This window comes from Schistocerca gregaria, chromosome 2 (assembly GCF_023897955.1).
Source record: "Schistocerca gregaria isolate iqSchGreg1 chromosome 2, iqSchGreg1.2, whole genome shotgun sequence".
NCBI classification, from domain to species: Eukaryota; Metazoa; Arthropoda; class Insecta; order Orthoptera; family Acrididae; genus Schistocerca; species Schistocerca gregaria.
In genome coordinates, this window is record NC_064921.1 from 393917388 (window position 1) to 393930373 (window position 12986).

A 12986-nucleotide genomic window follows, 5' to 3' on the forward strand; every position below is an offset into this window, starting at 1 on the left:
TGCTTTTCGACTCCCGTTACAGTGACACGCAAGCATTGCAACAACGTCTTCGCATAACATGACTGTGATGAAGACAATATCGTAATGATATTCCTATAGATGAAGTAGAAAAAAGATCAACACTTATTGACAAAAAACTGAAGGGTGCCAAGAAATCAGTTGAATAATATTTTCAAGTGCTCGCAACAACTTCTATATAGCTGGAACAGGCACTGTCATGTTCATATTTTTGTTTGTTATTGCAGGTAAAATTCGAAGAAATTCGTTAAAAACTTCAGCACTCGTTCGAAAACAATGAAAAAAATTTCTTTAGATGTTGTCGAACTTTATGAAGTTCTGTGTAAAACTTTCAACTGACTAATGTGTCACCCCAAAGTGAATATATCCACTCTTGATTTTTATGATTTTTTTCTTTTAAGTTTCACGAGTTCGCAATTAATGAATGACTTTCTCTTCAAAATATGTATCGACAAATGACACTTCGATTTGAAAAAAAGTTTACAGACTTCGATCTACTGTTAGCGCACTCCATTTTGACGAAAACTTTTTTTTGTTACAGTGACAAAAATCACCCGCCCACAGTAGCCTTTACCATTTAAACACATACAGGCTTTCCAACCTGCCTGATGAAAGACCCTACAGGCTCACTGTCATACAGCTCTCAGGATTGGATAGTTAACACCATTTAGCTACTTTTCCAGAGACATTGAATGTTTGCACATGCAGCTGGGTTTACACTAGCAAGTCGCTTGCAGAAGTTATTGCTGCAAGCTATTGCGAGCCGAGCCGCTTGCAGCTGTGTTTATACAGCAGCACAAAGATCAAGCAAGATTTTTCCGCGAGTTCTTTGGCAAGAAATTTGCGTCAACAACGTATGCTTTCAGTACCATTGTGAGTGTCAGCCGAAGTATAAAATGAAAAGTAGGCGGGTGAGATACGCTGTAGCTCTTGTAATTGTAATGAAAAACGTGAAAAAGTAAAAGACAGTGGATAATGAGAAGATCGCAAAATGATGCCTATAATAAACTTTTGCAAGAACTTACTATTGAGAGACTGGATACTTTTGAAAACTTTTGCAGAATGTCCTCAAATGATGAGCAGTGTTTGTTGACTTTAATAGCGCCCGTCATATCAAAACGAGACACAAACTTCCGTACTGCTATTTCTGCAAAGGAACGTTTGCTAGTCACTCTACGATTTATAGCTACAGTTGAGCTACGAATAAAATAGGACTTTTCATTTATTTATGTGAAACATACAACCAAAAAAAGGTTGAATTTTGAAATCTTTTCTTTGTAGGAGACTCATACAAGTCCCTAATGTACTTGTTTCATATTCCCGTCATCACGATTTATCTGGCTGTACCCGATGTATGTAGAGCCATTTTTGACATCTTGAAAAGGGAAAATTATTTTTTAGGTATGTGAAAAAACAACAATGAAATTAAATTTTTATTGAAATAAACTGCATTTTATAGGATTATATGATTATAAAAATGTTTTTTTTTCTTATGCTCATAAAATGAAAAGCGACAAGCTAATTAAAAACACTCCTGGAAATGAAAAAAAGAACACATTGACACCGGTGTGTCAGACCCACCATACTTGCTCCGGACACTGCGAGAGGGCTGTACAAGCACGGCACAGCGGACACACCAGGAAACGCGGTGTTGGCCGTCGAATGGCGCTAGCTGCGCAGCATTTGTGCACCGCCGCCGTCAGTGTCAGCCAGTTTGCCGTGGCATACGGAGCTCCATCGCAGTCTTTAACACTGGTAGCATGCCGCGACAGCGTGGACGTGAACCGTATGTGCAGTTGACGGACTGTGAGCGAGGGCGTATAGTGGGCATGCGGGAGGCCGGGTGGACGTACCGCCGAATTGCTCAACACGTGGGGCGTGAGGTCTCCACAGTACATCGATGTTGTCGCCAGTGGTCGGCGGAAGGTGCACGTGCCCGTCGACCTGGGACCGGACCGCAGCGACGCACGGATGCACGCCAAGACCATAGGATCCTACGCAGTGCCGTAGGGGACCGCACCGCCACTTCCCAGCAAATTAGGGACACTGTTGCTCCTGGGGTATCGGCGAGGACCATTCGCAACCGTCTCCATGAAGCTGGGCTATGGTCCCACACACCGTTAGGCCGTCTTCCGCTCACACCCCAACATCGTGCAGCCCGCCTCCAGTGGTGTCGCGACAGGCGTGAATGGAGGGACGAATGGAGATGTGTCGTCTTCAGCGATGAGAGTCGCTTCTGCCTTGGTGCCAATGATGGTTGTATGCATGTCTGGCGCCGTGCAGGTGTGCGCCACAATCAGGACTGCATACGACCGAGGCACACAGGGCCAACACCCGGCATCATGGTGTGGGGAGCGATCTCCTACACTGGCCGTACACCTCTGGTGATCGTCGAGGGGACACTGAATAGTGCACGGTACATCCAAACCGTCATCGAACCCATCGTTCTACCATTCCTAGACCGGCAAGGGAACTTGCTGTTCCAACAGGACAATGCACGTCCGCATGTATCCCATGCCACCCAACGTGCTCTAGAAGGTGTAAGTCAATTACCCTGGCCAGCAAGATCTCCGGATCTGTCCCCCATTGAGCATGTTTGGTACTGGATGAAGCGTCGTCTCACGCGGTCTGCACGTCCAGCACGAACGCTGGTGCAACTGAGGCGCCAGGTGGAAATGGCATGGCAAGCCGTTCCACAAGACTACGTCCAGCATCTCTACGATCATCTCCATGGGAGAATAGCAGCCTGCATTGCTGCGAAAGGTGGGTATACACTGTACTAGTGCCGACATTGTGCATGCTCTGTTGCCTGTGTCTATGTGCCTGTGGTTCTGTCAGTGTGATCATGTGATGTATCTGACCCCAGGAATGTGTCAATAAAGTTTCCCCTTCCTGGGGCAATGAATTCACGGTGTTCTTATTTCAATTTCCAGGAGTGTAGAACATGTTATAATTACACATCATCTTTTCTAGACTCCTAAAACAACAAGCTAGTGGATGCAGGTGGCAAAGGGGATGTGTCTTCAAGTTATGCTACTTTCTCTGTACTTCTTTCACAGATGTGTCGAATATCGGCGAGATTTCATTTAATGCGCTCATCTTCTTCACTGTATCTTAAAGTCCCGGTTATGCACGTTCCATATTTCGGGATAGCTATCCACGGCTTCAATAAAATATTCTGTATCATGCTACATTCATTTCCGTTTCTCCTCCATTTCTGAAATTTGTTTGCATATAATACGTAAGATGGTTGCATAAAATTAAGTCACCACATTAAGTAAAATGTTAAATATGAGTGTTATGCAGACGACATACTTACTATAACTTGCACTTCCTGCTTGCAGGAAATTGAAATAAATCCTGAAAGCTGTAAGTTACTTGCAGATATTTCTTGTATGGTGTTCACACTGGAAGCTGAAAACGTGCATTAAGTCACTTCCGCAATAAATTGCTACTGTCGCAAGTTTACATTCGCATATAGCATGGCAAGTTCCTCCGTGCAAGTAAATTGCTGCAATAACTTGCTAGTGTAAACTGGGCATTAGTGTTTCCACATGCACAAGGGGGGGGGGGGGGGGGGGGGGAGTGAAGATGTATACTGCCCTAAGAGTTGCCACTTGTCCCTATTTTTCCGGGTCAGTCCCGATGTTCACGGTTTTGTCTGGCATCCCGACAGCATATCTGTTTTGTCCCAACTCGGCTAACTTGTTTGTCTTATGTTGACATACGAAACTCTCACTCGGTTTGCCATCCCGCGCTCGTCACACACACCTCACTCGTGGCCTGTATCCCACTCACTGTCCCCCTCCCCAGCCCGCCCATTCCTTGTATAGGCAGTCGTGGCCAGTTGGGGCGAGAGAACACATAGACATGCGTGTGTTCGGAAAATTTACAGCTGTGTTAGGGGCCTATATTCACATTATATGATCTGATAACTGTGGTGAGTACCTCAAAACTACAAGTAATTTTTTACTTTCATAAATAATAGTAGGCATTTCATAATATCGTGTATGTGTTCAGTGTTGCCTGACAGCTTGTGTGCTTTCGGAGCTTTTTCAAGCAAATACGTTAAATTGCCGCTCCCTGGGCGGCAGCGCGCCACAGCGAATTGTGCGAATCTCCTTGTGGAAACAATGAAGCCAATGACCAACAATTAGGGTGTATATTAACCCTTTCCACTCCGCCGTCGAGTGGTGCTCGACATTGCAAATTATGTTTTCCGCTCTGATGTCGAGCCTCATTCGACACGATTATTCGTAGTTCTAAAATGCTTCATTTCGATTCCAACTGTACTCGACATCAATGCTACATAGTGCTGCCATGTATACAAAGAAAGTAAAGGAGGTACCTCTTTTTTGGGTAGTTCAGTTCAATGTATTTAAGAATTGTTTCAATCTATACTATCTACAGTACAGAATTGGATGAACCACACAATAACCTTATGCTACACATACAAACTAATAACTCGAGAATAAAAATAGATATCACTTTAGGGCAAACTCTAAACAGAGCTTTGATATATTAGCTACGTTTCAAAGCCAATAATGTATGATATAAAGTAAACCATATGTAAACTAGTAGTAACATGAAAATTCCCCGTAAGCACATGCAATGGCTTACTTTATTTCAAAGTTGAACCATAAACATAACGAATTACAAAAAAATTATCAAGTTCATTATCAAGCTAATATATATGACTATGAGATGTTTAAGGTTTCAGTCTTTTTATATTGAACAGATTCCTTGAAATCGGATGAGAAGTATTTCTGAGAGGCCGTCACTTTTGCACTAGCAAAGTTCCTATTGTAAAAATATCATACCAAGAAAAGTTTTTACTGTCATGATATTTGAATGAAAGCGCATTTTTTGTTTTAAATAAGAGCAAGCGATGCCGCCCTGTGTCTGCTGTATGGAGTACAGTTTCTCAGCTCCTTTCTATATTGCGCACCTTGCATTTAAAAAAAACAATATGTAAATTGCATTTACACATAGGTAATACAATAACAAATCTTTCTCATCGAATGCGACACTCTGAATTGATTAGTTAATTGATTTAGCTTAGTTTTATTATTTTTGATTAAGTATGGTTTTAGGAACTGGTTTGCCAGGATTTCTGTATAAATATTTATATGCATATTTATTTAATTTTGTAATCTTTTTTAATTTTATTTTATGGGTGTCTGGATGACACCATGATGACATGATTTGGCACAGAACAGCGTGATGTTTTTCTCTCTTTTCAGAAAACAGTTTGCCACAATGAGTGATCCTGGAAATGACAATAATTATGGTACCCAAGATGGAGTAATTGAAAAAATACCTGAGAGTACTCCCCCTCCAAAAAAAAGGCAAAGCGATTATGCAAATTTCGTGATGAATGGTTACAGATTCATGGTTAGACAAAGGCAGTTCAAATTTTTGCGCACAATGCAAAATTTGCGATAAGGATTTTTCCATATCTCATGGCGGATTGAGCGACGTTAAACATAACGCAAATGGAAATGAACATTAAAAGGAACAGATTTCGAGAAACACATCGAACTTAATGACAACTTTTTTTCGAAATGTAATTCAGCGGAAACTAATACAATAACCCTGGCTGAATTAACAGGAACATATTATTATAATATTTGATACTGATCCACAGGCAGTGCCACGAAATTGCTTCCTTGCATATTACCCAGTTCAGCTATTGCAGAAAAAAATACGGAGAGGGGGTCCTGTAGCAGAACTAAGTCTGAAAGTTTAGTCAAAGATGTAGTTGGTCCCAAAGCTAAGAAATTTCAATGACAGCATGTCGTGATGGATTTGCTTCAATATCGCTACAGATACATCTAACAAAGGAAATAGAAAAATTTATCCCATTTGTATTCAGTATTTCTCCTATGAAGATGGCTGTCAGACAAAAGTATTGGGTTTTTTTGAGTGTCATTTTGAAATGGCTGATGCTATAAGCAATGCTTTTCTAGCCATGCTTTCAAAGTTTGATTTGGATATCGCATGTGTTTCAGCATTCAGTGCAGATAATACGACAGCACAATTTTGGAAAAAATAGATCTGCGTTTACACTCCTGAAGGATAAAAATCCAGATGTATTTAAAGCCAGATGCCCAGCTCATGTTTTCAATAATACATTCAAACACACTATGTACCAACTGGACCTCGATATGGAATCTGTGATTTTCAAACTTTACAATCGTTTCTCAATTTCCATCTTAAGAAGGGAACATTGAAGATGTTTGTAGCCTTTGCGCAAATGAAATGGATGGAGCTAAATAAACATTTGACTACATCTTCATCTATATCCATATTCCGCAAGCCACCTGATGGTGTGTGGCGGAGGTTACCCTGAGTACCTCTATCGGTTCTCCCTTCTATTCCAGTCCCGTATTGTTCGTGGAAAGTAGGATTGTCGGTATGCTTCTGTGTGGGTTCTAATCTCTCTGATTTTATCCTCATGGTCTCTTCGCAAGATATACGTAGGAGGAAGCAATATACTGTCTGACTCTTCGGTGAAGGTATGTTCTCAAAACTTTAACAAAAGCCCATACCGAGCTACTGAGCGTCTCTCCTGCACAGTCTTCCACTGGAGTTTATCTGTTACCTCCGTAACGCTTTTGCGATTACTAAATGATCCTGTAACAAAGTGCACTGCTCTCCATTGGATCCTCTCTATCTCTTCTATCAAGCCTATCTGGTACGGAACCCACACTGCTGAGCAGTATTCAAGCAGTGGGCGAACAAGCGTACTGTAACCTACTTCCTTTGTTGTCGGATTGCATTTCCTTAGGATTCTTCCAATGAATCTCAGTCTGGCATCTGCTTTACTGACGATCAACTTTATATGATCACTTCATTTTAAATCACTCCTAATGCGTACTCCAAGATAATTTATGGAATTAACTGCTTCCAGTTGCTGACCTGCTATATTGTAGCTAAATGATAAGGGATCTTTCTTTCTATGTATTCGCAGCACATTACACTTGTCTACATTGAGATTCAATTGCCATTCCTTGCACCATGCGTCAACTCGCTGCAGATCCTCCTAAATTTCAGTACAATTTTCCATTGTTACAACCTCTCGATACACCACAGCATCATCTGCAAAAAGCCTCAGTGAACTTCCCATGTCATCCACCAGGTCATTTATGTATATTGTGAATAGCAACGGTCCTATGACACTCTCCTGCGGCACACCTGAAATCACTCTTACTTCGGAAGACTTCTCTCCATTGAGAATGACATGCTGCGTTCTGTTATCTAGGAACTCTTCAATCCAATCACACAATTGGTCTGATAGTCAATATGCTCTTACTTTGTTCATTAAACGACTGTGGGGAATTTATTCGAACGCCTTGCGGAAATCAAGAAACATGGCATCTACCTGTGAACCCATGGCTATGGCACTCTGAGTCTCGCGGACGAATAGCGCGAGCTGGGTTTCACACGACCATCTTTTTCGAAACCCCTGCTGATTCCTACAGAGTAGATTTCTAGTCTCCAGAAAAGTCATTATACTCAAACATAACAAGTGTTCCGACATTCTACAACTGATCGACGTTAGAGATATAGGTCTATAGTTCTGCACATCTCTTCGACGTCCCTTCTTGAAAACGGGGATGACCTGTGCCCTTTTCCAATCCTTTGGAACGCTTCGCTCTTCTAGAGACCTACGGTACACCGCTGCAAGAAGGGGGGCAAGTTCCTTTGCGTACTCTGTGTAAAATCGAACTGGTATCCCATCAGGTCCAGCGGCCTTTCCTCTTTTGAGCGATTTTAATTCTTTCTCTATCCCTCTGTCGTCTATTTTGATATCTACCATTTTGTCATCTGTGCGAAAATCTAGAGAAGGAACTACAGCGCAGTCTTCCTCTGTGAAACAGCTTTGGAAGAAGACATTTAGTATTTCGGCCTTTAGTCTGTCATCCTCTGTTTCAGTACCATTTTGGTCACAGAGTGTCTCGACATTTTGTTTTGATCCACCTACCGCTTTGACATAGGACCAAAATTGCTTAGGATTTTCTGCCAAGTCAGTACATAGAACTTTACTTTCGAATTCATTGAACGCCTGTCGTATAGCCCTCCTCACACTACATTTCCCTTCGCATAATTTTTGTTTGTCTGCAAGGCTTTGGCTATGTTTATGTTTGCTGTGAAGTTCCCTTTTCTTCTGCAGCAGTTTTCTAACTCGGTCCTTGTACCGCGGTGGCTCTTTTCCATCTCTTATTATCTTGCTTGTCACATACTCATCTAACGCATATTGTACGATGGTTTTGAACTTTGTCCACTGATCCTCAACACTATCTGTACTTGAGACAAAACTTTTGTGTTGAGCCATCAAGTACTCTGAAATCTGCTTTTTGTCACTTTTGCTAAACAGAAAAATCTTCCTACCTTTTTTAATATTTCTATTTACGGCTGAAATCATCGATGCAGTAACCGTTTTATGATCGCTGATTCCCTGTTCTGCATTAACTGATTCAAATAGTTCGGGTCTGTTTGTCACCAGAAGGTCTAATATGTTATCGCCACGAGTCGGTTCTCTGTTTAACTGCTCAAGATAACGCACTTAAAAAAATTTCACTGGATTCTTTTTCCCTGCCACTCGTTATGAACGTTTGAGTCTCCCAGTCTATATCCGGCAAATTAAAATCTCCACCCAGAACTATAACATGGTGGGAAAATCTACTCGAAATATTTTCCAAATTATCCTTCAGGAGTTCAGCCACAGCAGCTGCTGAACCAGGGGGCCTATAGAAACATCCAATTACCATGTCTGAGCCTGCTTTAACAGTTACCTTCACCCAAATTATTTCACATTTCGGATCTCCGTCTATTTCCTTCGATACCATTGCGCTTCTTATCGCTATAAACACACCTCCCCCTTCACTGTCCAGCCTATCTTTGCGGTATACATTCCAATCTGAGTTTAGGATTTCATTACTGTTTACATCTGGTTTCAGCCAACTTTCTGTCCCTAGTACTATTTGGGCGTTGTGACCGTTTATTAATGAGAGCAGTTCTGGGACCTTTCTATAGACGCTCCTGCAGTTTACTATTAGCACATTAATATTGTTATTCCCTGTTGCATTTTGCCTACTCCTACCTTGCTGCATCTCAGGAGGCGTCTTGTCGGGCCTAGGGAGGGAATTCTCTAATCTAAACAAACCCCATGTGCACTCCACACGTACTGTGTTACCCTTGTAGCCGCTTACGGCGTGTAGTGCACGCCTGACCTATTCAGGGGTACCCTACATTTCTCCACCCGATAGCAGAGGTCGAGAAATTTGCACCCCAGCTCTCCGCAGAATCGTCTGAGCCTCTGGTTTAAGCCTTTCACTCGGCTCCAAACCAGAGGACCACGATCAGTTGAGGGAACGATACAACAAATGGTTAGCTCTGATACCACCCCGCGAGCGAGACTTTCCTCCTTCACCAATTCCGCCAACCGCCTGTACGAACTGAGGATGACCTATGAACCCTGACGGCAGGAGTCATTGGCGCCGACATGAGCAACACCTAACGTTGGAGCTCCCAATAACTAATAAACCCCTCCCCCCGTGTGCCTGCTCGGACTTTACTGAAGGATCGGCCACATGTCCACTCACAGGCAGAGTGGGAGATGCCACACGCCCAGCCTCCACATTTACCCTCCGCCTCGTGCGACGCGAACGCCGCCGAACCCGCCACTCCCCGTGGGGAGAGGGTGGCCCAATCGCTCCCGGTACCCGCGAAGATGTCTCGACAGCAGGGACAGTGGGTGAAGCATGTAACACCTGGGGTGTACCATGCGATGCACCAGACTCCCCACTGCCGTTACACTCTGAGGCAGCAGCCTGAAGACGGCTGACCGCGGCCATCAACACACTGAGCTGTTCGCGAACAGTGGCCAGCTCCTCCTGCATCCGTACACAGCAGTCACGCATCCTATCAATCCTAAGAAATCAATTTACTGTAGAGAGTTAATCATCTTTTAACTAGACTGCTAATTCACTAAAGGCGGCTGATTGTTGACTAAACTGTGGTTGCTAGCCACTTCTTGTAGAAAACAATGAAAATAGCACTACCTGTCTCTGGACTGTATTCAAAACAAACACTTGCACTACTGGCACTAGCACTATGGTTGACTAAAGAGAGTCTCTCTGACTGTATTCAAAACAAACAGGAAATCTATGGAACACTATTACTAGCACTCGAAAATTAAAGCTCCCTATAAACAAAAAGACACGGAAGTAGAAGTGACAAGTAAGAAAAATACAGTTAATACTTAAATTAAGGTAGCTCGCTGCACAGCAGACGTGAAGCGGACGGCAGTTACGACGACACTGACACTACTGGCACTATGGATGACTAAAGGTGGCTTTCTTTGGATATAGCTATACGAAAGAGTTTTGAAGTTTACCCAGCAATAATTTCCTATTTTAGTCGATTGGTAATTAGTGTTCCACAGCCATTTAGACATTGTTATTCATTACAACATATGATGAAACCTACTTGGAATCGCATATTTAGTAAGATGTCTTTAAACCTACATTAGCCGGCCGTTGTGACCGAGCAGTTCTAGGCGGTTCAGTCCAGAACCGCGCTGCTGGTATGGTCGCAGGTTCGAATCCTGCCTTGGGCATAGATTTGTGTAATGTCATTAGATTAGTTAGGTTTAAGTAGTTCTAAGTCTAGGGAACTGATGACCTCAGATGTTAAGTCCCATAGTGCTTAGAGCCATTTGAACCATACTTATATTTTTGTGCCAATTTGTGCAGAATGTTTGTAAAAACTAGCTTGGCGTTGCAGGGCACGACAACCACTTCTACCCAGTTATATAGAATTTTAGAATGAGGCAGTATATCTGCAGATAAGAATTGCTGAAAATTTTTTTGGGTGCCATTTAGATATAGCACGAAACCGTGTTGATGAGAAAGCTTATGAAGAATCTGTATTAGACTTTAAATTATGTTAGCAAAATGCAATTGCTTACCTACAACTCCACTTTGAATTTAATTAATCAAATCCATTAATTACTGGAACTTTTATGTAACAATAGTAATAATAAAATAATACATAAATATAAACGCGTTTTTATTTGTTTTACTACACTCAATGAACTATAAACCTGCCGCCGAGCCTTCAAGCGATTGTCCAGATTTATGTAACCTTAAATATGGCAACTGTGACTGCCCTGGTTTTGAGAAAGGCGTCCAATAGTCCAATTAAGTAATTCTTGCGACATTATTGCACTTATGGAGATTTTAGTTCAAGAGATTACAGAATAATTAACGTTTCCAGTGTCAAGAACACTAGTAGAATAGTTTAAATCAATTTTGAATGAGTAAAACTACTTTAGATATCCTCTATACAAAAGAGAGACACATCCGAGATGGCATTCCACTTCATGTTAAGTTATAAGTAACTCTGAGAAATCTGGCGACTAGGGAGTTTATTATTATTAATAACAATCGAAAATGAGTGTATTATATAATAGTGCTTTACTGAATTTATCTTGTGGTTTTAGGTATTTATATCATAAAATTCTTTAAATACTGCATAAAGTCCAGAACTCGGGTCACATTCAATATCTGTCAGTAACCACAACCAAAATTTTGAGAGGGGATGCTATTGCAGTTGAACCCTTGTAATGAATGTTTTTATTGTTATATTGTCGAAAGGTTGCCAGACACTATTGACAAGACGACTAACTTTAGATGTCATGCCAACCGTGCACAGAAAGTTGTGTTGATAAATTAACAGGAACACTTAATAAATAAGTCGATGAACATGATGGTTTCGTGACTGGTCGACCAATCGTAGTTTCGCTTTATTTGGCGTTACATGAATCAACAACTTCGACAGTTAATCATTCTGACCAGTGGACATATTGGGCTCCAGCATCGTGAATGAGACTGAGTGTCGCAACTGTAGGCCTAAATGTTATGTGTGGTTCCCCTTCGATCTCCAAAATAAGCCTGTGGTTCCCAGATCGTATTCGACTTACTAAGAGCAACCTTTACAGTAAATTATTGTACTAGGTCGCTTACATGCAAGCTGTTACAAAAAAATGAGCTTATTCGAATTAAAAATTTTTCACTTACTGCTTACTTTTGCTTCGAACGGTTCTCTTGGATCAGTAGCCAGTATTTCCTTTTTTCTGTGATAAAAGTTAAATCGCGGCCAGTTTTCAGATGACACTTCTCCATGTGTATCAAATCTTTGGTAGAGAGGTGAAGGTCGTATTTTTTCTGGCATTTTTTTTCTCTTTTGCTCCCAAGAAGTCTCCTCTACTTCAGGCCACTTGAAATCATCTCGATATGTTGTTTCGCCTTTCGCTGCGGCCTTCATTATAACAAGATTATGCTAAGACAACGTCTAACTCTCCTGTCTGAACAAATAATTTGTTAGAATTATATTAAAGATCTCTCCAAAGAATGTAGACTTAATTCAACGTCTTTATGAACAGAGTAAGAACTTAGAGTAGAAATATCTCTGGAAAGAGTGTAGAGTAGAAATATCTCAAGAATCAGCGTTCAGATACCTTATAGGGTGCTTTCAAATGAACAGCTGATTTGTTGTTTCCATTTTATTTACTGCATTTCGACGACTGACCCTGGAGCTTTCTTCAGGAGTTGCGAGTTGTACTGTTTGTGTACTCTCTGCTTGGACTATAAGTTTTGTGACTGGACGGAACTATTTTCCAGTTCAGTACGGTACAGTCACAGCACTCACAGCGGAAGTTATCGTTTGGCAGCTAAAGCGACACTAGCACCACAAGCGGCGAGAAAACAGATAATCACATACGTCATGAGGAGATTTTCGCTTTCCATATGTTAGTAAATTTCCAAGAGACATGAATTATCGTGAAACAGATGTAAAAAGAGCTAAATCATACTGACTCAACGACAAAAGCTGCAACTTATTCAAGAAGAAATACTTTCGAATGTGCATATATCTGCAGCTTTCTCCAATGAACACAAGAG

The 12986-nt window shown here is 41.6% G+C and overlaps 1 protein-coding gene across 1 annotated transcript in view; it reads right to left on the reverse strand.

The window, feature by feature from the left end:
- Nucleotides 1-12439, reverse strand: part of LOC126322094 (uncharacterized) — an 88718-nt gene extending 76279 nt beyond the window's left edge. Inside the window, exon 1 of the mRNA XM_049994257.1 lies at nucleotides 12112-12439. Coding sequence (XP_049850214.1) covers nucleotides 12112-12351 — 240 coding nt within the window. The 5' untranslated portion in view covers nucleotides 12352-12439. The remainder of the gene's footprint in view (nucleotides 1-12111) is intronic.
- Nucleotides 12440-12986: the final 547 nt, after the last annotated feature.